Source organism: Rhinopithecus bieti, unplaced genomic scaffold (assembly GCF_001698545.2).
Source record: "Rhinopithecus bieti isolate Rb0 unplaced genomic scaffold, ASM169854v2 scaffold_11488, whole genome shotgun sequence".
NCBI classification, from domain to species: Eukaryota; Metazoa; Chordata; class Mammalia; order Primates; family Cercopithecidae; genus Rhinopithecus; species Rhinopithecus bieti.
Window position 1 is genome coordinate 1,445,899 of NW_016806879.1, and position 26,752 is coordinate 1,472,650.

The following is a 26,752-nucleotide window of genomic DNA, read 5'->3' on the forward strand; positions in this document are numbered from 1 at the left end:
ACTGCTGGATTACAGGCCGTGAGCCACCGCCTTGCCTTTTTTTTTTTTTTTTTTTTTTTTTTTTTGAGACAGAGTCTGCTCTATTTTATTCCCAGGCTGGAGCTGCAGTGGTGCGATCTCAGCTCACTGAACCTCCGCCTCCCTGGTTTCAAGCGATTCTCCTGCCTTAGCCTCCCGAGTAGCTGAGACTACAGGTGCACACCACCATGCCTGGCTAATTTTTTGTATTTTTAGTAGAAATAGGGCTTCACCATGTTAGCCAGGATGGCCTCGAACTCCTGACCTCAGGTGATCTGCGCACCTCGGCCTCCCAAAGTGCTGGGATTATAGCTGTGAGCCTTCACGCCCGGCCATGCCTAGCTAATTTTTTTAAAAATATTTTTTGTAGAGACAGGGTCTCTCCAGGTTGTCCAAGCTGATCTTGAACTCCTCGACTCAAGCAATCCTCCCAACTCAGCCTCCCAAAGTGCTCGGACTACAGGTGTGAGTCACTGCGTCTGGCCTTATATACCGATTTTCTTTCACCTCCGTCAGCCCTGAGCTCCCATCTTGGCCTCCCAAAGTGCTGGGATTACGGATGTGAACTACTGTGGCTGGCTTATACACAGATTTCTTCCACCTCTGTCACCCCAAGACAATAAAATCCACCCATCCTCTTCCTCCACCTCCTCAGCCCACTCACTGTGAAGACAACAAAGATGAAGACTTTTATGATGATCCACTTCCACTTAATGAACAGTAAATGTATTTCTTCTTCTTTATGATGTTTTTAAGAGACAAGAGTCTGACTCTATTGTCTAGGCTGGAGAGCACTGGTGTGGTCACAGCTCACTGTAGCCTCGACCTCCTGCCCCAGACCCCCAGTAGCTGGGACTACAAGGTGTGCCACTACACTTGCCTAACTTCAAAAATTTTTTTTGTAGAGCTGGGATCTCATGCTATCCAGACTGGTCTCCAACTCCTACCTTAGCCTCCCAAAGCTAATTACAGGTGTGAGATGCTGTGCCTGGCCTGATTTTCTTAATAGTATTTCTTTTCTCTAGCTAACTCTCTTCTAAGAATACAGTATATAATACATGTAACATAAAATATATGTTAATCAACTGTTTTCAGTAAGGCTTTTGGTCAACAGCAGGCTATTAGTAAAGTTTTTGGAGGATCAAGATATACGCAGATTTTCGACTATGCGGGGGTTGGCGTCCCAACCCCTGTGTTGTTCAAGGGTTAACTGCACACTGATTTGGGAGCTGCAGGCAGAGAACAGATTCAAGGGAATGCCAGATGATGAAGGCAGATCAGATGGCCGTACCTGTTGTCCATCAGAGAGATGAGAGTACCTTTGACTACAGTGATGGTGCTAGAGATGGGAAGAAGTGATGGATTCAAGAACTATTTTGGAGCTAAGTCAACAGGCCTTGGGTGATAGCCACGGAGAGAGAAGGAGCAGCATAGGACAATTCCTAGCTTGAGCAACTGGATGACTGGTGATGCCATTCACCGAGGCTCTTACGACGAGGGAGTTTTTGGTGAATAGAACAGGGAGGGAGGGTGGCCTGGCTGAGTTTGAAGGGTTTTTCAGCCTCTTTCAAAGGAGGAGTCAAGTTGGCAGTTAGATATGCAAGCTGGAGCTCAGAGGAAGATGTGAGAACTGTCCACATATAGGCGGTGATGCTTACCCTGGTATGGGTGAGATCACTAGAGAGAGTATCCAGAGGAGAGAGGAGGCTCCTAGGAGAGCACTGTGAAGAATTCCAAATAGAATGACTGGGAAGAGGATGGTGTGCCTCACAGAGGCAGAAGCATGGCTGGAGAGGCAGAAGGAAACAGAATAATGAAAATCAAGGGAAGTGGAGGTGTCCATAATTGGTCAGAGGCAAAGATAAAATTTTAATAAAGCCTGTTGGATTAGCAACACGGAAGTCACAGGTGACTTTAGTTAGAGATGCTTTCATAGCATAACGAGGTGGAAACATGGATAGATTAAGATAAAGAATGAGTGAGATTCTAAGAAAGTGGAGACAAGTATAGTCAACCCCTTGGAGAAGCTGGATTACGAAGGGGAGGAAAGGAAAAGAAGAGTCAGCCAAGCGCGGTGGCTCACGCCTGTAATCCCAGCACTTCGGAAGGCCAAGGCGGGCGGATTACTTGAGGTCGGGAGTTTGAGACCAGCCTGGCCAACATGGTGAAACCCTGTCTCTACTAAAAATAAAAAATTAGTTGGGTGTGGCGGCACACACCTGTAGTCCCAGCTATTCGGGAGGCTAGGGCAGGAGAATCGCTTGAACCCGGGAGGCGGAGGTTGCAGTGAGCCGAGATTGCACCACTGCACTCCAACCTGGGTGACAGAGTGAGACTCTGTCTCAAAAAAAAAAGAAAGAAAGAAACAAATTCTTTCTTTCAGGTATGGCCATCTGATCTGCCTTCATCTGATCTGCCTTTCTTTGGATTTGACAAAGAAGCCGGGGCTTGGGAGTAGGACTGAGCCCAGTGGGACAGATGAGCATACAAGAGGCAGGCTGCTAGTGACGGTGCGGAACAAGGTAAAGCCAGAACCCAAAGTCCCTGTGTCACAGGAGAATGGGTGTGCAGATGTGGGAAGGTAAGGGAGTTCCTCTCTGAAGGCTTCAGTGTCCTCTGATGGAAGTCAGTGAGGTCATCGGAGAATGGAGAGAAGGAAAAGTCACAGGTTTGAGGAATGGGTGAGAGGTTTGACCCAGTCATTGTGGAGCAGGGAAGAGCAGACTGGCCAAAGACATACAGCATGTGCAAAGGTCCTGTGTCAGGAGGAATTCTGGAAACGGTGAGGTTGAAAGACTGACTATCTTAGAGGCTGGACCACAGAAACTGAGGGCCTGGCCAAGATGAGGTCTGATACACTAAGATGTGCCAGCGATATCCTATGAACCTGCTACACTAAGAGGTGCTAGTCAGGATCCAATAGACAATGATGAGGAAATGAATAAAGCATGAAATCCCCCTTGACTTAACACAGTGAAGGCTTACTTCTCATTCACAAGTAGTTTGCAAGAGTTTAGGTGCCCCTCCTCCTTCGTGTGCCACATTGTCTGGACATGTGGTCTCCGAGATGTCTGCAGCAGGGTAATAGCAGGCTGCAACTCAAGATGTTTCCAAGGACCAGGCCTGGAAGTGGCTTCATTGCTTTCACTTACACTCTATTGGCCGGACCCAATTGCATAGCACCAGCCTTGTTATCAGGGAGGCTCCTTCTTTTTTTTTTTTTTTGAAATAGAGTCTCACTTTGTTGCCCAGGCTGGAGTGCAGTGGCACCATCTCAGCTCACTGCAACCTCTGCCTCCTGGGTTCAAGCAATTCTCTTGCCTCAGCCTCCCGAGTAGCTGGGATTACAGGCGCCCGCCACCACACCTGGCTAATTTTTTACATTTTTGGTAGAGACGGGGTTTCACCATATTGGCTGGGCTGGTCTAGAACTCCTGACCTCAAGTGATCTGTCCGCCTCGGCCTCCCAAACTGCTGGGATTACAGGTATTAGCCACTGCACCTGGCCCGGAGAGTCTGCTTCTAATTTCCCACATGCTCAGGGCATTTCCTGGATGCTACAGGAAATGGTCTTTCTATATGCTCAGGAAGAACAAATGGTGTGGCGGGTGGACACCATCATCTCTGCCACAATCCACCCTTCTGTTTGCCAAACCATCAAGTTTTTCTTTTCACTCAGGGAACACACTCACCCTCTTCCCGAGGGACCCAAAGTCCTATCTAGTCCTTGTATCTGGCTCAAAGCCCAGGGTCTCTGGTGATGTGCAGTAGTCACTTGTCATCCAATGTGGCTCAGTCCAGTGAGCCATGACCAAAAAGACAGGCAAGTTGCCCCCCTCACCCCGTGCCACACAGTGGTGGAGCAGGGACAGGACTCAGGGGAGACCCGTTCATTAAATGCCGGTGCTGCTCCCCGGGAGACACTCTCCTTATCCACTCTCCACACGGGCCCTGGCTCTTCTCTCTGGGACATTCCTCCTTTTCCATCACCCTCTCTGGCTACAGCTGAAATGGGAGTGGCAGAGCCTGTCCTCCCTGGGGGCTGAGCACCGTCCCTCCTGCTCATGGATGACTGGAGGCCCAAGAGTTGTTTTATAGCTGGAACTGTCCAAAGGGCTGGCTCCCGGTTCCTTGGCGATACAATTCTTTACACAGTTAGTGTCTAACCTACTTGCTCTGGTCAGTTTTGTGGGCCAGTGGCCAAGCTCACACGTGCCATGTCTTTTCCTAGATCCAGCTCTTAGGTCTAGGAAAGGATGCCTGTTCATCCTTTCTGCCTGGCCTTTCTACTCAATGGCCAGCTTGAGGCTATTTGGAACAATAAATAGGAGGCCCACCTTTAACCTGCCCCTTGTCCTGAGTAACTGCATCTAAGAGAAAAGTTTTACTGGGCTTTTCTTGCCCAGATGAGTCTTATATCTCATCTCTTCCTATTTGGGGTGTAGCAGATTTTCCAACCCTGAAAGAGCCTGGGTTTCTGGACTTTATTTCCTTTCATTACTGCTCAAACACCACGTAATCCTCACCTGAGCTCATCCCTTCCTTATAAATCCTCAACAAATATAGCCTACAGTAGCCAAGAGAGATGACAAGTTTTCTGCTTTCCAACCACGTTGCCTTTGGCTGTCAGCCTGGAAAGCACATGGGATACCCTCCCAAGTTACAGCAGGCAGAAGTTTTACCAAACATTTTGCTAATGCATAACACAGATATCCAACTTTCCAAGGGTCTGACATCAGTTTGTTTGCTTCTGCCCAAGTGCTAAGCCATTGTCACCATAGGTGAGTAACTCAGTCTTTCTGGGCCTGATTCCTCATTGGTAAAAGGAAGACAATACAAGCAACTTCATCAGACTGCTACAGAATTCAGCAGGACAAGCCATGTATGGTGTTAGCCTAATGTCTGCTCTGGAATAAGTGCTCAGTAAATGTTATTGCTGCTGTTCAAACAGATCAATAGGAATCACGTGTGTTCATGTGCGATTGCTATACTAACTTCACTAGAGTCTGATCTATACTAGGCATCTGCCTTTTTAAAAATTCAAGGGCCAGGCGCGGTGGCTCACGCCTGTAATCCCAGCACTTTAGGAGGCCAAGGCAGGTGGATCATGAGGTCAGGAGTTTGAGACCAGCCTGGCCAACATGGTGACACCCCGTCTCTATTAAAAATACAAAAATTAGCTGGGGTGGGGATTACACATGCCTGTAATCCCAGCTACTCAGGAGGCTGAGGCCAGAGAATTGCTTGAATCTATAAGGTGGAGGTTGCAGTGAGCCAAGATGGCACCATTGCACTCCATCCTGGGCAATAAATAGAACAGACTCCGTCTCAAAATAAAATAAAATAAAAAATAAAGAAAGAAAATCAAATGAGAGATCGACCCATCCAGTGGACAGGATGTTCACTCACGCTGGCCAGTCAGTGATTTTTCTCCATATAAAGCAAATCTACATGGAAAGCTCTGTTGCCATCTGTATCTGTTACCAATTGCTACAATAATGCTGCATAACAAATGACCCCAAAACTTGGTAACTTAAAATAATAAGCATTTCCTTAGCTTAAAAATCTGCGGGTTCACAATTTGGACTGGGTTTAGCTGGGTAATTCTTCTGGTCTTCACTGGGCTCACTTAACTGTCAGCTGGCTTTGGCTGAGGCAACTGGAGTGACTGGGACATACATCTCATCCTCCAGAAGTCTACCAGGGGCAGGTTCTCAGGTGGTGGCAGGGGTACAAGAGCTAAAGGGGAAGTGCTTTCTGAGGCTGTGCTTGCTTCACAATGATTGATATCTCATTGATCAAAGCAATGAGTTGACCCCAGCGTCAGGGCAGAAAGCCCTAAAAGCTACATGGCAAACAGCAAGGACACAGGGTAAGAATCTACCAGACAGACCTGGCTTGGTGGCTCATGCCTGTAATCCCAGTGCTTTGAGAGGCTGAGGTGAGAGCATCGCTTGAAGTTCAAGACCAGCCTGGGCAACAACATGAGACCCTGTCTCTACAAAATAATTTTTTTTTTTGAGATGGAGTCTCCCGCCCAGGCTGGAGTGCAATGGCGTGATCTCGGTTCACTGCAACCTCCACCTCCCGGGTTCAAGCGATTCTCCTACCTCAGCCTCCTGAGTAGCTGGGATTACAGGCACGTGCCACCATACCCGGCTAATTTTTTCTATCTTTAGTAAAGACGGGGTTTCACCATGTTGTCCAGGCTGGTCTTGAACTACTGACCTCGGGATCCGCCCGCCTTGGCCTCCCAAAATGCTGGGATTACAGGTGTGAGCCACTGCACCAGGCTCAAAATAAACTTTTTTTAAAAAATTAGCTGGGTGTGGTGGCATGCGCCTGCAGTCCTAACGCAGTCCTAACTTCTCGGGAGGCTGAGACAGGAGAATCCCTTGAGCCCAGGAGTTGATCACATCACTGCACTCCAGCCTGGGTGGCAGAGTGAGACCCTGTCTCTATAAAAAAGAAATCTACCAGACAATTGTAACTGATTGCTGAGGGTGAATTCAGAACAAAAGAAGTTATTTCTGTATTAAAGTAGGTGTCTCAGAGCTCAGTGGCCTGGTGTCCTCATCCATGCTGTGAGGATAGACCTGGCATACAAGGCTAAATGTCCTGCTGTCTGCTCTCACAGGGTCAGTACCTAAGACCCATAGACAGATCCTTGCGTGCCTTCCATTCACTTATCTCTTCTTCAGAGGACCTCTGGGGCACGAGCTCTATCTCACTGATCTCCGCGTCTTCCGTGTCTGGCACTGGGTGTAGCACATTGTGCTAGTGCAGACAACTTCTGCTTGGTAATCAATGAAATAAAGCACAAAGAACAGTGAGTTCCTCAAGGACAGACAAGATGCATTCTTCTCCACCCTCAGCATTTAGTGAAGACCATGACAGTGTCTTTCCAATTAGCTTTTCTTTTTTTCTTTTTTTTTTTTTTGAGATGCAGTTTCACTTGTTGTCCAGGTTGCAGTGCAATGGCGCCATCTCGGCTCACTGCAATCTCCACCTCCCGGGTTCTAGTGATTCTCCTGCCTCCACCTCCTGAGTAGCTGGGATTACAGGCACATGCCACCAGGCCAGGCTAAATTTTTTTCTATTTTTAGTAGAGACGGGGTTTCACCATGTTGGCCAGGCTGGTCTTGAACTCCTGACCTCAGATGATCCACCCTCCTTGGCCTCCCAAAATGCTGGGATTACAGGCATGAGCCACTGTGCCCAGCCTCCAATTAGATTTCTAAGCATCACTTTTCCTATTTGGACCAAGACAACTACCTGTTTCTGCTTCTGCTGGAAACATAGTATCTAACGCACCATCTATAAATACCTTCTCACCACTGCATGACTCTGCTGAGAGAGGGGAGCCCAGAGAAACAGGTGAGTGAGGGTCCTGCTCATAGAGGGCCTGGCCCCAGAACCTTGGGCCTTGGGAGGAACCAGCACCAGTTTGTCAGCAAAGGCACTGGAGCCAGTGGGTGCGATAGAGGTTGTGCAACTCCTCTTGGGACGTGGAATGAGTTCTATGTGGGCTTCCTAACAGGCACATCCAACTCTCAGAGGCAGCCTCCCACTTGGATAGAAAGGACAGCCAGTGATGGGAAGGCCCAGAAAGCATCAGAGCTCATCTTTGCTGCTCAGGGTAAGGAGAAAACCCTTGAAACAGGGCAGAACTTGAGCCCTTCCCTCTGGCTCCCCCTCCAAATCCACAGGAAGTCTCTGAACTCCAAACTGTCACCTGGAGAACTAGGCTGCACGTGTCCTCCTTGTAAGGCTCAGGTGGTTAAGTCTGGAGCAGCTGAGGCTGTGACATTATGAGTCATGGTCCCCAGGTCCGATAGGGAACCAAGAGAGGGTAGCCCAATCTGTGCAAAGTTGTCCACGCCAGCAGTCTTCCATGGACCAAGACAAGATTCAGGATGAGAAGTCGTTAGAAGAGAGATGATGATGGTTTTCATGTTTTGAGGCACGGTAGCACATGGCCCTAAGTGCAAGGGCCCTGGGGCCCACTGCCTGGCTTCAAACCCTAGCCCCACCGCTTCCTGTCTGTGACTCTGAGCTAGCAACTTCATCTCACCGAGCCACTTTCCTTATCTCTAAGAGGGGAATCATCATTGCACCTATCTCACGGTATTATAGGATGAAATGATGTAAAGCACTCAGCAGTGCTGGGTACACAACAAGCCTAACCATTAGCAGTTACTACTACCAAGTGTTACTTGGGGGACGGGGCTGTACGAAGCTCTCCAGGGGCAGGACTTTACTCGGTCCTTATACCCACACTGTGAGGTCGGGTTCCTTTTCACAGATGAGAAACAGAAGCTTGGAGAGGTTAAATGACGTGTCTGAGGCCACCCAGCTGATCAATGGGAGCTCCAGGATTCTAGGTTAGGCCTGATTCCTAAACAGCTCCTCTTAACTACTCTATTTCCCCTGAACACGTGTTCCAGGGCATCACCAGAGGAGAGCATTTTATTAAATATTAGCCAAATCACCTGAAATCCACTGGGAAACAGAATGTACATCTTAACATCCTCACTTGCTGAAAGTTCCATGCTGTGATGTGTTGTTACAGAAAGTGATATATCCACCCTCCCCCACTTTTTTCCTTTTATACTCTAATCTCATGACAGATTATACAATCCCCTTCTTAAAGAAACATTCTCCTCTTTGAAAGGAATATTTGGCACTTTGGGAGGCCGAGGCAGGCAGATCACGAGGCCTGTAGCTCGAGACCACTCTGGACAACATGGCGAAACTCCGTCTCTACTAAAAACACAAAAATTGGCCAGGCATGGTGGCGTGCACCTGTAATCCCAGCTATTCGGGTGGCTGAGGCACGGAATCGCTTGAACCCAGGAGGTGGAGCTTGCAGTGAGGGGAGATCCTGCCACTGCACTCCAGCCTAGGCGACAGTGAGACAGGGAGACCCTGTCTCAAAAAAAAAAAAAGAATATCTGGGGTCTGAGATCCAGGATCCAACAAAAGGCTTTAACTCTTCTTTTGCAGCTATAGGTGATGATAAATCTACCCATTTCCTTTAAAGACTGATGTTGTCCTGGATAGCGTGAACTTTCTACCGCCCCTCTAACAAACTGCTAACAACACTTGTTTCTTAAGTCACACAAAGTACTGCTGGCCTGAAGCCACCTATCCCACCAATGCCATCTTCCCTGACAGGAAAATTGGAACACCACTCCTCATTTCCAGAGGGCTCGCTGGGAAACTGAGGTGTCAGGAGGTAGCTTAAGTGGGTACTGATCAGTGTCATCAACTTGACAGCTGTGGGATGGTGAGTCCACTGTCCTCAGATACTACAGAACATACTATTAAGTGGGGCTGTCAGCTCAAAAATCTCACAGACCTGCTTGCCATTTAAGGCTGTTTAGCTTATCAAACCTTCCTCTTTGTCTAGCCACAAATAGCTACAGATGGACTGAAGGATAAATGTGAGCCCTCAACTATCCCAGCGGAATCTTTTCCCGGTGATGTTTAAAAAACATGAACCAGGTCTGTGCTGGTGCCACCCTGGCTGGAGCAGAAGAGACATACCAGATGACCTCCAGATAATGCTCAAAGCCAGTAAGAGGTGCCGGTAAGAGGTGCTTCTACAATGACCCCCAAAAGACATACTCTATCTAAGGCACAGACAGCTCCAGCACAAGGTGTTTGGCTTATGGATTTTTAAGACTTAGGATGATTAAAAGGAAACGATGGGAAGAGAACAGCCTTTCCTGACCCAATTTAAGGTGTCACGCGGGGAGCCTGTGCAGGAGGACTCACAAGACCACTTGAGTCGGTCAGGACAGGGCCAGACGCTCATCTGCCCCGCGCAGGCCCTGAATGAGGTCAGTAAGCATGGATATGTCAAAGTAAAAGGAATGAGTCTAGCTTCTGTTCATCAGGGATCCTTCGGGGGCTGCTGGCCCTTGCTATATGTTTATTAATTTCTTAAAAAATGCACTGTGGCCGGCCTAGTTTCACTTAATGCCTAATGAAGGGAAAAACTGTTTACATAGCACCCCTGGGCCTGACAACTGAGCAGCTGAACTTAGCAAGATCCTTCACTTTCAAAGATGACACAATCCAGCAGCCTGGGAGGAAAACAATTCCTCTAGAAGCATGCCATTCCCAGGTGAAAGCGGCAGCAATTGAACATTGTGTTAAATAAGACAAAATCAGGCTAAGAAGGGATCAAACCCAAGGGGGAGAAAAGTTCCAACTACATCCTTGGCTACTGGGGTTTGTTGCATAACGTGCAAAGGATAAATGGGTAAGTCACCGCCCGATTCATGTGCACTTCGTACAGTCCAGATCTATGTCTATATATAAACTCCGGGCCTGCTTAACATTCTCCCCAGGGTACCTCAAATGCAGCCCGAGAGAATAGCCAGAGTCTTCAGCAAGCTCCCAGGGAGACGTCTCCTCCCTCGCTTACCCTGCTTCTGCGAGTCTCACTTCCATTCCTCGCTTAGGGGAGAGTGCTAGATTTTTCCATCAAAGGTCTCGTCACCAGGGTCTGTTTTCTCTCTAGTCTTCACTGGGAGGTAAAACACTCTGTGGTTCTATTAATAGGCTCAGTTTTCCAACCTGCAGATGAGACACCCTGGATGTAGCTATGGTGACCTCACTGATATGCCAGGCAATGTGTGTTAGGGACAGGTTTTAAGTCTCAGACTGAGGCTATGACTAAATGCTGACATTCACATCTACAGAGTACATACTGTGCAAGTGACCATGTAAGAGCTTTGTGTGCTTCATTTCATCTCATCAACTAGCTGAGACAGGAAGCATTATCATCCCCATTTTATAGAAGAGGCAACTGAGGCTCAGTTCAATTCATGTATCCAGCAGGTAAGCAGCAGAGCCAGGATTTGAATGTGTAACCAGTGCACTGCGCTGCTTCCTCACAGGAGCCTCACTGAGTGGCCAAGTTCAGATCTATTCACTTGACGAAGCACCTGGCAGATTACTACCCACCATGGAACACAGAAGTCATGTCTCAGAACTGTCACGTTTACTTGCCACAGCTTCTCCAAACAGAGACGTCTATTAAATTTCCAGCAGTAAAGCAGTGTGTTCTAGTAGAAAGTTCAGGAGCTTTGGAGACAGACTGAGCTATACTAAATTCTGCTTTTTCGACTCAATAGCTACCTGACCTTGGACAAATTACTTCCTCTCTCTGAGCCCACTTTCTTATGTATAAAATACAGATACCACCACCAGTCTGGAGGAGTGCTGAGGCTTTACTGTGATTATGTAAAGGCTACATCTCTTTCCTTTCCTCCTGAGCCAGGGATACTGAAGGGCAGGCAGGAACCATGAGATGGCTCTGTAGGAACCCTGGAGCTCAACAATGCTGGGAACATGTACGTGCGTCTTCCCCTTGTGTGGCTCTTATAATCACCCACCACCTGCTCATCAAATCTGGCCGACCTTCTTCTGGTCAACATCTTTAGATGTACCTGGTCCAGTTTGGGTGACTGATTCTACTGCCTAGATTACAGCTCTGAGGGCAAAACTCCTCCAGGGAGAGCACCACTTAGCAACACGGAAGTCACACAGAACTTTTAAAAACACTTCTAACTAATTCATTCTAATATATTATTTCTTATGTATTATTATTTAGTCAACTAAAATAACTGTGAAGACTGTAGGAATGAGGGGGAAAGTTTTCTATAGTGCTACATGAAAATAAAACCTGTAATTGTGAACTTATAAAGCTCCATAAACATATGACTATAGGTTATATGAAAATAGACAAAATTAAAATTAATTGTGAGGGCTGGGAAATTATAAATTTCCTTTTTTCAGTATTCTTTAATAATTCTCTTTCAACTTACAAAGTGTATGTTTTAAGGAAAGCCCAATGATGAAGATGTTGACTCTTAAGCAGCGTGCCTACGCCATTCCTGCCTGTGGCCCTCATTCTGCCTGCTGTGCCTTTGAAGGATTCGGCTCAGGAGGCTGGGATCAGCTTCCCTTCGCAGAAGGAGCCATACCAGGTTGGAAGTGGGGAGTTCCACTTCAACAAAGCCCTGGGCCACTGAGGGCAGGGAGCTGCAGGGAGGGCGGGTGGCTTTCTGTACCGCACACACAGCTGGCTGCCTCTTTCCTTTGAGTACACTTGGGCTGAGGCAATGAGCAAACACAATTGCTTCGCCTGCAGCGCCCTCTCGTGGCAGACTTGCCTCTAGGGACAGCAGCCAGGCAAGGCCTGCATGCCAGCATTGCTGACAAATCACTTTTGAGGCTCACAGTTGAACAAAAAAGTATGAGAATGAGTCACATTGCACATTTACATGTATGTCCTGGGAAAGGGTTGTGTCCATCACTTGAGGCAGGACCAATGGTCTGGGGTGGGGCAGCTGGGCATCTAAAGAGAAGCTGGAAGCCAAGGCTAACGTCCATCATAAGTAGTTACCATCCGCAGACTGAACCCCTATGCCAGGCTGTGCAGCACAGCTCAACGTGGCTTTTCAAAGAGGTATTCAAGATCTGGGGCACGCAGTCTCTGCTCTTTGTTTTTGTTTTTAGCAAAGTCTCTCAGCAGGGCCATGACTTCATTTTCAAATATTTCTGGGGCTGGTTTAGCTTCTGCAAGAGAAGAGTGGGCAGAAAAAATTATGCCATAATCAGTCAATGCTCAGGTATGAGAATCTTAAAACTTGAAACATTGGCCAAGAATCACAGATGGATATATAGACTGTCTCCATCCTTCTTCTAAATATACACGATGTTAGCCTATACCAGGGGGTGGCAAACTGTGGGAGCCTATATTTGCAAGTCGTTTTATTGGAACAGCTGCTCCCAATGGTTTACATATTATCCATGCTGCTTTTGTGTTACGACAGCAGAATTGGGTACTTGCAACAGAGACCGTATGACTACAAGTAAAATATTTACTATCTGGTCCTTTATGAACAAGTTTGCTGACCCCTGGCCCGCACAATCTTGGCTGTACTATTTTGCTTTGCATTTGTCAATTCCATTGTTCCCCAGACATTGTGTTTTCCCTCGCAATGTATACATTTCTTGAAACAAAACCTCTTTCTCCTTTGTCAATCAGTTAGAGGTCCTCAGTTTTAAGAGACAGAAACTAACAACTCTAGTAAACTTAAACAAAAAGGAATTTATTGGAAGGATATTAGAGGCACACAGAACTGTCATGAGCCTAAAGAACCAGATTTCAGTGAACGGGCAAAAAAGGTACTGAGTCAGAAGAATGAGAAGGTCAGCCTCAGTCTACAGCAGCAGGTCTGGCAGCGCACTGCTCCCTCTGACCTTTCTCTACACCCTCGGGACACTTATTTAAGATGCCAATTACAAGCAAAGCCTCCCACTGCCGAAGCCGAGGAAATGTGCTCCAGAATTACCCTTCCACCAACTCTAGGTATGATGCCAGCAGAGAGAATTCCTCAAAACCAAGTCAGATTCTCCCTTATTCGGCACAGGGCCTGGCATCTAGTGAGGGCTCTGTTTTCATGTGACAATCAAAATCAGATCAAAGAGGTTTTGGCTTCCTCCAAGAATGTAGAAAGTTGGAAAGAATATCACACTCACTGTAACAAAAAAAGCCACGTAAACTACAAATATCATGACTTTTCTCAAAGATATCAGAGAGCTGAGGTCACAGGGTAACCCAACAGATGAAACCTAAGGAAAAAGAGGCCCTTCAAAGGAGAAACGAGAGCCGTGTACTTGCTCACCTGTGGCATGCACAGGAAGAAGAGACACTGGACATCATACAAATGGGTAAAAGAAATTCAGCTAAAAAAATTTTTTTTTAAATTAACACAGACAGGGTCAGCCTTATGTTACCCAGGGTAGACTGCAGTAGATAGTCAGAGGTGCAGTTCTACTACTGATCAGCACAGGAATTCTGATCTGTTCCATTTCCAGCGTGGGCTGGTTCACCCCTCCTTAGGGAATCGGGTGGTCACTTGCTTCTGAGAGGTCAACATATTGATGTCAAGCTTATTACAGCAGACACCTGACCGGTATAGTGCACTGCAGCCCAGAACTCCTGGGCTCCAGCAATCCTGCTGCCTCAGCCTCCAGGGCAGCCGGGACTGCAGGCCTGTGCCACTAAAATTTGCAATGAATTGTTAAAAGCCAAGTGTGGGCTAGCATGAGTGTATAAAACCACAGACACAGGCTGGGCACAGTGGCTCACACCTGTAATCCCAGCACTTTGGGAGGCTGAGGTGGGCAGATCACCTGAGGTCAGGAGTTCGAGACCAGACTGGCCAACATGGTGAAACCCGTCTCTACTGAAAATACAAAAATTAGCCAGGTGTGGTGGCAGGCGCCTGTAATCCCAGCTACTCGGGAGGCTGAGGCAGGAGAACTGCTTGAACCCAGGAGGCAGAGGTTGCAGTGAGCCAAGATTGTGCCACAGCACTCTAGCTGGGCTACAAGAGTGAAACTCCATCTCAAAAAAATAAATAAATAAAAATAAAAATAAAACCCCAGACAAATGGAATATGCACCCACTCACAGGTTCTTCTCACAAAGGTGTGCTCTTGACAAAGACTGGGTAGAAAGCAGGAGGCTAGAAAGAAGCTCCCTCATTGGCGAAGACCAGGAGGAGGGGAAAAGCCAATGCAGCCAAAAAAATGCACATCCCAGTGCTTTGGGAGCCCAAGGCAGAACTGCTTGAGGACAGGAGTTTGAGACCAGCTTGAGCAACACAGTGAGACCCCATTTCTACAAAAACAAACAAACAAAAATAGCTGGGTGTGGTGGCATGCACCTCTAGTCCTACCTACTTGGGAAGCTGAAGCAGGAGGATTACGTGAGCCGAGCTTGAAGCTGCAGTGAGCTAAGATTGCACCACTGCACTCTAGCTTTGGCAACAGAACGAGACCCCGTCTCAGGAAAAAAAAAAAAAAAAAAAGCATAAAGCCCAGTCTGGACTCTCTTCCTCTACCCCTATGGGAGAGGCACTATCACCGAGAAATCCCAGCTCCAAGACCCAGGACCACATGGGCTACCTGGGACTAAGGCTAGACCAGGACAACAGAGAGTGCCATCCCAACCTCTCCTCTCCTGAACCAAGCATCAAGTGGAAAGCAACAGGAAGGCTGCTGCACTGGGGGAAGACAAGAACATAGACAGAGATTCCCTCTGAGACACAGAAATACAACGAAGGCTGAGAGCTGAAGGTAGAATAGGGTTTCTTAAGAGAAAGTCTTTACTGTCTTACCCCAATGTCTAATAATCAATAGAAAATTACTAAAGACACATACACGAAAGAAGAAAAAAACAACACACCATCAAGGGACAAAGAAATCAACAGAAGCAGATTGAGGGATGACCCAGATATTAGAACTATCAGACAGGGAATTTAAAATGACTATGACTAATATTAAAGGCGCCTGTGGAAAAAGCAGACAAAATGTATAAACAGATGAGAAATTCTAGCAGAGAGTTGGAAACTCCAAAAGTCAAACGGAAATGCTAAAAATAAATACAGTAGCAGATATGCAGAATGATTTCAACAGGCTCATCATGAGATTTGGCATCATCAAGGAAAGAATTAGTGGAAGATAGGTCAAGAGATATGAACTAATACAAATTACCCAAACTGATATACAAAGAGAAAAAAGAGTGAAAAAACACAAAACAGAGAACCCAAAAGCTGTTGGACAGACTGAGCACAGTGGCTCACGCCTGTAACCCCAACACTTTAAGGGGCTGAGGTGGATGGATCACTTGAGGCCAGGAGTACAAGACCAGCCTGGCCAACATGGTGAAACCTGTCTCTACTAAAAATACAAAAAAATTAGCTAGGCATGGTGGCACGTGCCTGTAGTCCCAGTTGCTCAGGAGGCTGAGGCACGAGAATCGCTTGGACCCAGGAGGCAGAGGTTGCAGTGAGCCAAGATCACGCCACTGCACTCCAGCCTGGGTGACACAGCAAGACTGTCTCAAAAAACCAAAAAACCAAAACCACCCCCACAAAAGCTGTTGGACAATATCAAACCATTTAACTACGTATAACTAGAATCCTAGAAGGAAAAGAGGGAGAAAACAAAGCAGAAGAAATATCTGAAGGGATAATAGCTGAGAAATTTTCAACAATAATAAAAGATGAAAACGCAGATCCAAAATGCCCAGAGAACCCAAAAGCACGATAAATATCAAATAAATACCTATATATATAAATATCAAATAAATACCTACATATATAATATTGAAACAGCTAGAAACCAAAGACAAAATATTGAAAAGATTCAGAAAAAGAAGATACACACAAAGGAACAAAAGATACAGCAGACCTCGTCACAAACTATGGAAATGAGAAAACAGCACATGGTAACACAAGAGGGAATGTGAAGCTGGCGACACACTGAAGGTAACTAGAGCAAAACCAAAGCCCAAACCCAGTGGAACTCTTGACTACCTGATCTTGTACACTAAGAGTTGGAGGTAGAAGTACATCTATTTAATAGAAGAAAAAACATTGTGACCTTCGAATTCTATATCCAGTGAAAGTATCTTCCAAAATGGAAAATCTGGCCAGGCGCAGGGGCTCACACCTGTAATCCCAGCACTTTGGGAGGCCAAGGCAGGTGGATCACTCGAGCTCAGGAGTTTGAGACCAGTCTAGGCAACATGGCAAACCCTCATCTCCACAAAAAATACAGTAACAACAAAAATTAGCTGGGCATGGTGGTGCAGGCCCATAGTCCCAGCTATTCTGGAGGTGAGGTAGGAGGATCGCTTGCGCCCAGGAGGTGGAGCCTGCACTGAGCCATGACTGCACCACTGCATTCCAGCCTGGGTGACAGAGTGAGATCCTGTCTTAGAAAAAAAAAAAAAGGGAGGAGGCGGGGGTGGGGGACAAATTTGAAGAGACACGTCACCAAATACACATAAAGGGCTGATAAGCCCATGAAAAGATCCTCAATATTATTAGTCATTCCAGACATGCCAATTAAAGCTATAGTGATATACCAATATATACTTCTTGGAATGGCTAAAAACAAAAACAAAACCCTGATAATACAAAGTGTGGGTAAAGATGTGGAACACCAACCCCTCCCTTCAGGTCCAACACCTTGGCAATCACTGATATGTCCCTGTAAGTTTTGCCTTTTTCAGATTATCATGTAAACAGAATCACATTCTTTGAGCCCAATTATGTACTGAGTATGTACTCTTTGAGTCTGACCTCTTTTTTTTTTTTTTTTTGAGATGGAGTCTCGCTCTGTCGCCCAGGCTGGAGTACAGTGGCATGATCTCGGCTCACTGCAACCTCCGACTCCCTGGTTTAAGAGATTCTCCTGTCCCAGCCTCCCAAGTAGCTGGGATTACAGGCACCCACCACCACACCTAGTATTTTTAGTAGAGAGAGGGTTTCACCATGTTGGCCAGGATAGTCTCGATCTCCTGACCTCATGATCTGCCCACCTCAGCCTACCAAAATGCTGAGATTATGGCGTGAGCCACCGCGCCTGGCTGAGTCTGACCTCTTTTGCTTAGCACAGAAGTTGGCAAACTATGCCCTGTGAGCTAAGAATGAGTTTTAGAGATTGGATCTCACTCTTGCCCAGGCTGAAATGCAGTGGCGTGATGATAGGTCACTGCAGTCTCTGAACTCCTGGGCTCAAGTGATCCTCCCAAGTAGCGAGGAATACAGCGTGCACCACCAAGCCCAGCTAATTTACTTTTATTTTTGGAGACAGGGGGTCTATGTTGCCCAGGCTGGTCCCAAACTCCTGGCCTCAAGAGATCCTTTGCCTCAGCCTCCCAAAGTGCTGGAATTACAGGTGTGAGCCACTGCATCCAGCCAAGAATGATTTTTCAATGGTTGGGGAAAAAAATCAAAAGTATATTTCATAACCGGTGAAAACAGTATGAAATTCAAATTTCAGTGTCCACAATAAGGTTTTATTGAAACACAATCATATTCTTTTGTTTATCCGTTGTCTGTGGCTGCTTTCATGCTACAAAGGTCGAGGTTTGAATAGTTATGAGAGGCTGTATGGCCTGCAAAGCCTAAAATATTCACTCTCTATATTTACTATCTATATTTACCTATTACAGAAAAAACATATTAAAAGTTTTATTTATTTACTTATTTTTGAGACAGAGTCTCATTCTATTGCCCAGGCTGGAGTGCAGTGGCCTGACCTTGGCTCACTGCAACCTCTGCCTCCCAGGTTCAAGCGATTCTCCTACCTCAGCCTCCTGAGTAGCTGGGACTACAGGCACCCGCCACCACACCCAGCTAATTTTTTGTAGTTTTAGTAGAGACGGGGCTTCACCGTGTTAGCCAGGATGGTCAGGATCTCCTGACCTCAGGTGATCCACCCGCCTTGACCTCCCAAAGTGCTGTGATTACAAGCATGAGTCACTGCACCCAGCCCTATTTATTTTTTTGAGAGAGTCTTGCTCTGTTACCCAGGCAGGAGTGCAGTGGCGTGATCTCGGCTCACTGCAACCTCTACCTCCTGGATTCAAGCGATTCTCTTGCTTCAGCGTCCAGAGGAGTTGGGTGCACCACCACAGGCAGCTAACTTCTGCATTTTTAGTAGAGACGGGGTATTGTCATGCTGGCCAGGCTGGTCTCAAACTCCTGGCCTCAAGTGATCCACCTGCCTCAGCTTCCCAAAGAAGGAGCATGTAATCTCATGCTGAGATTACAGGCATGAGCTACCACACCTGGCCTTATTATAAAGTTAAACATATACACTTACCACACGACCCAGCAAATCCTTCTCCTGAGTATTCACTCAAGAAAAACTAAAACCTATGTTCACAAAATCTGTATGCAAATGTTTACAGTGGCTTCATTCATAATCACCTAAAGCTGGAAACAATCCTAATGTCCCTCAGCTGGTCAACAAATGAACAGACTGTGGTACATTCACACAATGGAATATTACTCAACAACACAAAAGAATGAACTACTGATACAAACAACAACGAGGATACGAATCGCAAATGCATTATGCTAAGTCAGGGCAAACTTGTTCTGTAAAGGGTCGGAGAGTAAATATTTGGACTTTGTTGGCTTTCCAGTGATTGCATAAGGCTCCAGACTCTGTCTTATCACTCTTCATACCTGGAACCCATAGACAATGGCTGCTACTTTCTGATACAAATATTGAGACACAAAAACAGCAGTCGCAGAGTGTGGCAGAAATGAATGACACGTCCCCTAATATGCAATTTTCATCGATAACAGAATCTCCAACATAGCTGGGCAGATGGAATAGACTATATTATTTTTCCTTATGGTTAGATGTAGCCAAGTAACTAAGCTGTGGCCAATGGCAAATAAGTGGAAGTATGCTGGACAATTTCCTGAGCGGGATCTACCAAGGAGGGGTATGCACTTCCACACACTTTTTCCGGGCTGAAATGTGAACAGGACAGCTTCAGCAGCTGTCCTGCATCAAGAAGTAGACAATACATGCTAGGATGAAAGAGCAGCAAGTTGGGGTGACCTGTACCCATGACTTTTTGAAACCCCTCTATGAGCTCTGGAGTGTGCCTTCCTCTGGACTTTTGTCATGAGAAAGACCGTTCTACCTGGTTTAAGCCATTATTATTTTGGATTTTTTTTTACTCATAGCCAAAGTTAATCCTAACTATACACAGTTAGAATTCATTCCTCATAAAGGCAGTGTCTGAATGAAACTTTTTTTTTTGAGACATAGTCTCACTCTGTTGCCCAGGATGGAGTGCAGTGGTGCAATCTCAGCTCACTGCAATCTCTGTCTCCCAGGCTCAAACGATTCTCTTGCCTCAGCCTCCCAAATAGCTGAGCTTGCAGGTGCCCGCCACCTTCCTCGGCTAATTTTTTTGTATTTTTGTAGAGATGAGATTTCCCTGTGTTGGCCAGGCTGGTCTCAGGCTCCTAACCTCAAGTGATCCATCCGCCTCAGCCTCCCAAAGTGCTCAGATTAGAGGCATAAGCCACCGCGCCCGGCCAGAATGAAACTATTGAGGAGTTCTGGCTATGCAGACTCAGTTGTCTGATTCCACTCCATTCCCAGCATGGTTCTTCTTCAACCTTTGACACTGAGAGCTTCACATACCCTTCCACTAAACTCTTTTTTGCTTAAGTGAGACAGACAAGTTTCTACTTTGTCTTGCAAATAAAGAACCTTAACTGATAAAACAAATTTTATACACTTAACAAAAATTTGAACAGTGTTTGGGTTGAGTGTCTACTTCATGAATAAAAGAAAAAAATTATAGGCCAGGCACAGTGGCTCATGCCTGTAATCCCAGCACTTTGGGAGGCCAAGGCGGGTGGATCACCTGAGGTCAGGAGTTCGAGACCAGCCTGACCAACACAGAGAAACCCCATCTCTACTAAAAATACAAAATTACCCAGGTGTGGTGGCACATGCCTGTAATCACAGGTACTCAGGAGGCTGAGGCAGGAGAATCGCTTGAACCTGGGAGGTGGAGGTTGCAGTGAGCCGAGATTATGCCATTGCACTCCAGCCTGGGCAACAAGAGTGAAACTCAGTCTCCAAAGAAGAAAGAAAGAAATAAAAAAATTATCTAGGATACAATTCTAGACTCAAATCAGCCTAAACTGTCCTATTTTCCCATTATGCTGCTTATCGTGCCCAGTACCTGTGGCCCAGTAGTAAATATCCCAGTCATTACTAGGCTCATTAATCAGGCGGTCATAGAGGTTCAGCTGCTTCTCTGTCATGTGCTGCAGGTGTTCTTTAGCAAAAAGGCTAAAAACAAGAAAGAAAAAAAGAAAAAGAGGTTGAGGCGGCTATGTCTAATAAAAGAGAAGTGACACCAAGAGTCCTACTCCCAGGAGTCTCTCTGAACCTACTCTGGCTCAGGAGGCTGCCTGATTTAAAAAAAAAAAGACTCCTAGTCCCATACCTAAGAAGAATGCAGTTTTCCAACATTCCCCTCTTTCTGCTCTCATAGAGCAGGCGGGCTCTTTTGGTTTCTATGGATTCATCAGTTCTCTCCTGCCATGGAGGCAAAGGGATTTCAATCATGTCCTTTTGGGAATCTGTTGGGCTGTCACCTCTGTAGAAGCGTCTGAATGATGTCATGCTGAGCAAAGGAGACAACAGGCTGTGCCTTGACAGAGCAAGCATCTGAAAAGAACAAACCAAAAACATCTTTACAGTAATGACAACTATCATCACTATCATTTACTTAATGCCTACTAGGTGCTGAATGCATTCAATCACATTTAGTCATGAGGAAATTATGCTGCTGGCCAGGCATAGTGGCGCACACCTGTAATCCCAGCACTTCAGGAGGTTGACATGAGCATGATTACTTGAGTTCAGGAGTTCGAGACCAGCCTGGGCAACATAGTGAGACGTGAGACCCTGTCTCTACAAAAAATACAAAAATTAGCCAAAGTGGGGTAGTCCCACCATGGTGCCTATAGTCCCAGCTACTCAGGAGGCTGAAGTGGGAAGACCATCTGAGCCTGGGAAGGTCAAAGCTGCAGTGAGCTGTGATCGTACTACTGCATGCCAGCCTGGGCAACAGACCCTGTCCCCGGAAAAAGAAAAGAAATTACGTTGATATTGTCCCCCACTTTACAGCCAAGGAAAGAGAGGCTCAGGAAGGGTCAATAACTCACCCCAAATCATCCAAATAGTAACTGCAATTAGAATTAAAACGCAGTCCTAACTGCAAATGTGTCCTTAACCAGTTCCTTTCCAGAAACTATGCTGGCAGAAATAATTTTTCCTTCCTTTGCACTCCCTTAAAATTCTTACAGTATGGTTTATACTCTACTCACTCACCTGTGTCAAATCCTGAGCACACAGACACAGCATGATCCCTCATCCCCCACAGGCTCCCAATCCACAGAAATGGATAAACTATCAAGACATGATGTCAAGATGGGGTGCCCTCAGCAAGAGGTGAAGTTGGTGGAGTAGGAAACCCCAGATCCTCCTCCCCGATGGAGACACTGAGCCAACAGCAACAAACAAACCAATTCCCTAGGAGAAATCCAGAAACCAGTAAGAGGCTCCTGCTCCCCAGGTGAGCACAAAACCAGTTGCATCAAAGCCAGCAGAAAAATTTGTAGCACTCATATGCCAGTCTCTCCCCTCCCTGCCCAATCATGATCATGAGATAACCCCCAGCTCGTAGCTTCTAACTGAGATGGAAAGAGAACACTGAAAAGTATGTATAATGTTCAGACCTTTGGGGGTATCAGGTTTCTGTTTTGTTTGAATCCAAGTACTGACGGCAGGTTGAGGGAGAACAAAGAACCATGGAGAATAAAGGTGACAGTTTAGAATGGCAAGCACTCACTCCCTCATCACTCATCCTTGGCTCAGTGCAGAACAAGCAGGAGAAAACTCCCACCTCCCAGCTTCTCCCTAGGGAGGGAAAGAGGTGCAGTGTGCATCCAACATTCTAGCTTTTCAGGGGCTCCCTGGGGAACTGGTTTCTGTCTCTAAGCACTTGAAAGGATCTAGCACACTCTAAATGCCTGGTGGTTTGCTGCTGATCCAGAGGTTCCCTGAAACCACAGAGAAAGGCCAATACAGCCTGGTGGCCTCTCCCAGGGTTAGGGGAGTGGAGTGTGCATCTAACATTCTGACTTTTTTTTTGAGATTGAGTTTCGTTCTTGTTGCCCAGGCTGGAGTACAATGGCGTGATCTCAGCTCACGGCAACCTCCACCTCCCAGGATCAAGTGATTCTCCTGCCTCAGCATCCCGAGTAGCTGGGATTACAGGCATGCCCCACCACGCCCGGCTAATTTTGTATTTTTAGTAGAGACAGGGTTTCTCCATGTTGGTCAGGCTGGTCTCGAACTCCCGACCTCAGGTGATCCACCCACCTGGGCCTCCCAAAGTGCTGGGATTACAGGCATGAGCTACCACACCCAGTCATAACAGTCTGTCTTTTGGGGAAGCTACCAGAGGGACTGGTTTCTGTCTTGCCCAGCTTGGGGCACTGATGGGACATGGCATACTCTAAAAGTTTGGAGGCCACCGAATAAGACAGCTGGGAGACTTGCAGCAGCTCCAGAGAAACTGCAGTATCACAGGCAGACACTAGAGGGAGCAAGAAATTACGAGCTCCTGCAAAAGGAAACCAGCAAATTCTTCTCATTGGGAATTTACATCCACAAGTCCAGAAAAGACACATCCTCAGGAAAGGATTGAGAGGCCCTCAGAATCTCTATCCATGCTGACTGGTGAAGGCCAATCACCAGTACAAAGACCAGGAGAGACAGATGATTTTTCAAATGCAGAAATCACCAGTACAAGTTACCAAGTACATGAATAAAGAGGGAAACATGGTCCAATGAAAGGAATGACATAAATCTCCAGAAACGAGCCTTAAAGAAACAGAATTATATGAATCACCTGATAAAGAATTCAAACTAGTCATAATAAAGATGTTCAATGAGCTTTGGAAAGTGATGCTTGAATAAAATGAGAATACCAATGAAAAGACAGAAAACATTAAAAAATAACCAAATAAAAATTTTGGAGCTGAAGAATACAGTAACTGAATTGAAAAATTCACTACAGGAGGCCAGGCATGGTGGCTCACGTCTATAATTGTAGCACTTTGGGAGGCTGAGGCTGGAGGATCACTTGAGCTCAGGGGTTTGAGAACCAGCCCGGGCAATATAGTGAGACCCTGTCTCTAAAAAATAAAAATATATAAAAGTTTAAAAATTAGGCCAGGCGCAGTAGCTGACGCCTGTAATCCCAGCACTTTGAAAGGCCGAGGCAGGTGGATCACGAGGTAAGGAGGTGGAGACAATCCTGGCTAATGTGGTGAAACTCCATCTCTAATAAAAAATACAAAAAATTAGCTGGGAGTGGTGGCGGGCGCCTATAGTCCCAGCTGATAGGGAGGCTGAGGCAGGAGAACGGCGTGAACCTGGGAGGCGGAGCTTGCAGTGAGCCGAGATCGCGCCACTGCACTCCAGCCTGGGCGACACAGTGAGACTCTATCTCAAAAAAAAAAAAATAAATAAATACAAAAATTTACTAGAGAAGATCAATAGTAGATCTGATCAAGCAGCAGAGCCAGCAAACTCAAAGACTAGTCATTTGAAATCAGTCAGGGTTTTTCCTTTAAAAAAAAAAAAAAAGAATGAGAAAGAGTGAAGAAAGCCTTAGGGACTTCATCAAGGAGATCAATATACACATTATGAGAATCCTATAGGAGAAAGACAGGGGCAGAAAGCTTATTAGAAGACATAATTGGCTGGGCTCAGTGGCTAATGCTTGTAATCCCAGCACTTTGGGAGGCTGAGGTGAACACATCGCCTGAGATCAGGAGTCCTAGACCAGCCTGGCCAACATGGCGAAATCCCGTCTCTACTAAAAATACAAAAAGCAGCCAAGCATGGTGGCGTGTGCCTGTAACCCCAGCTACTAGGGACTCTGAGGCAGGAGGACTGCTTGAACCCAGGAGACAGAGGTTGCAGTGAGCTGAGAACGTGCCTTCGCACTCCAGCCTCGGTGACAGAGTGAGACTCCATCTCAAAAAAAAGACATAATGGCTGAAAACCCCCAAAGCTGGGGAAAGAAGTGGACATCCAGATTCAAGTCCAACAGATCTCAATTAGCACAAACCCAAGGAAGTCCACACTGAGACATATTTTAATCAAACTGTCAAAAGTCAGAAAAAGCTGGGTGCAGTGCCTGTGCCTGTAGTCCCAGCTACCTGGGAGGCCAAGGTGGGAGGACTGCTTGAACCCAAGAGTTAAATTACAACCTGAGCAACAAAGCAAGACCCTATCTCTTTAAAGTCAGAAAAGAGACACCAGGGATGTACATGCAGAGAAAGGTGAGGACACAGTGAAAAGGTGGCCATGTGCAAGCCAAAGAGTGAGGCCTCAAAATAAACCAAATCTGCCAACACCTTGTTCTTGACTTCTAGCCTCCAGGACTATGAGAAAATTAATTTCTGTTCTTCAAACCACACAGGTTATAGCAGCCCCAGTAAACTAATACAGCATGCAATGAAAATTCAGATTCCCAAGCCCCACCGTAAACATTCTGGATCAGAATCTCCAGGACTGGGCCCTGACGAATGAATTTTTAACAGCCCTCTAAGAGATTCTGATGCAGACTGAAGGCAGGGATTCCTGCTTTCTGTACTAAAATAACATGGTTGAGTAATTTCTACAGAAATGAATGCGGATGGGGAAGACTATCATCATCAGTACAAGGAAATTATTCTAATAATTGGGATGTCTTATTATTTTAGCCAAATTTCACCCTTTTTTTTCTGTTAGTATCAAGGCAGCATTCCATACAAGAAACAATAATGGTTGTCACATAGTTCCAGGGAATTGTGTGACACTGTTATGAGTTGTGTTAAAGAAATTATCGCTGGAAATTTCTATTGGAATATATTTGTCTTTGCAGGCAGGAATAGCTCTCTAATTATAAAAAATAGCTGGGCGCAGTGGCTCAGGCCTGTAATCCCAGCACTTTGGGAGACTGAGGTGGGCAGATCACTTGAGGTCAGGAGTTCAAGACCAGCCTGGCCAACAGAGTGAAACCCAATCTCTACTAAAATACAAACATTAGCCAGGCATGGTGTCCTGTAGTCCCAGCTACTCAGGAGGCTGAGACAGAAGAATCACTTGAACCCGGGAGGCATAGGTTGCAATGAGCTGAGATTGGGCCACTGTACTCCAGTTTGGGCAACAGAACGAGACTCCATTTCAAACAACAACAATAAGAACAACAAAATGCAGCCTGGATAGAGCAACAATAACAACAACAAAATCCCCAAAACTCTAAGAATAAAGGTTTCCAAGACATTAAAAAAAAATTTATAAAAAATAATTTTATGCTTCTCTGGCTCATGTTTTATATGCTGTCAGTTAAAGACAGTTATCTTTCCAAAAACAAACTGTCAAAAGTCAAAGACAAATTTTGGAAGCAGCAAGAGAAAAAGCAACTTATCACATATGAGAAGGCCTCCAAAAGACTGTCAGATTTCTCAACAGAAACCTTGCTGGCTAGGAGTGGGATAATATAATTCAAGACGCTGAAAGAAAAGAATTGCCAACCCAATATACTATATCTGGCAAAGCTGTCCTTTAAAAACGTTGGAGAAATAAAGACTTCACCAGATAAAAGCTAGAGAGTTCATCACCACTAGACCTGCCTCACAAGAAATGCTAAAAGAAGTCCTCCAAGCAGAAAAGGAAAGACACTAGACAACAAAAGAAAATCACGGCCTATAATCCCAGCGCTTTGGCAGGTCAAGGCAGGCGGATCACGAGGTCAGGCGTTAGAGACCAGCTTGGCCAACATGCCGAAACTTCGTCGCTACTAAAAATATGAAAATTAGCCGGGTGTGGTGGCACACGACTGTAATCCCAGCTACTCAGGAGGCTAAGGCAGGAGAACTGCTTGAACCCAGGAAACAGAGGTTGCAGTGGGCTGAGATCACGCCACTGCACTCCAGCCTGGGTGACAAGGCGAGACTCTGTCTCAAAAAAAAAAAAAAGAAAAAAAGAAAGAAAACATAAAGCTCACTGGTAATGGTAAATATATAGACAAATACAGGGCTGGATGTGGTGGCTCACACCTATACTCCCAGCACTTTGGGAGGCTGAGGCAGGAGGATCACGAGTTTCAAGAGATAGAGACCATCCTGGCCAACATGGTGAAATCAAGTCTCTACTAAAAATACAAAAATTAGCTGGGCCTGGCGGCACGCACCTACACTCCCAGCTACCTGGGAGGCTGAGGCAGGAGAATCGCTGGAACCCAGGAG

The 26,752-nt window shown here is 46.1% G+C and overlaps 1 protein-coding gene across 1 annotated transcript in view; it reads right to left on the reverse strand.

The window, feature by feature from the left end:
• Positions 1-11,804: 11,804 nt before the first annotated feature.
• SDHAF2 (succinate dehydrogenase complex assembly factor 2) overlaps positions 11,805-26,752 on the reverse strand; it is an 18,061-nt gene continuing 3,113 nt past the window's right edge. The window contains exons 2-4 of the mRNA XM_017878455.1: positions 20,887-21,110; positions 20,620-20,729; positions 11,805-12,612 (exon numbers count right to left, since the gene is read on the reverse strand). Of these exons, the coding sequence (XP_017733944.1) occupies positions 12,482-12,612; positions 20,620-20,729; positions 20,887-21,110 (465 nt within the window). The 3' untranslated portion in view covers positions 11,805-12,481. The remainder of the gene's footprint in view (positions 12,613-20,619; positions 20,730-20,886; positions 21,111-26,752) is intronic.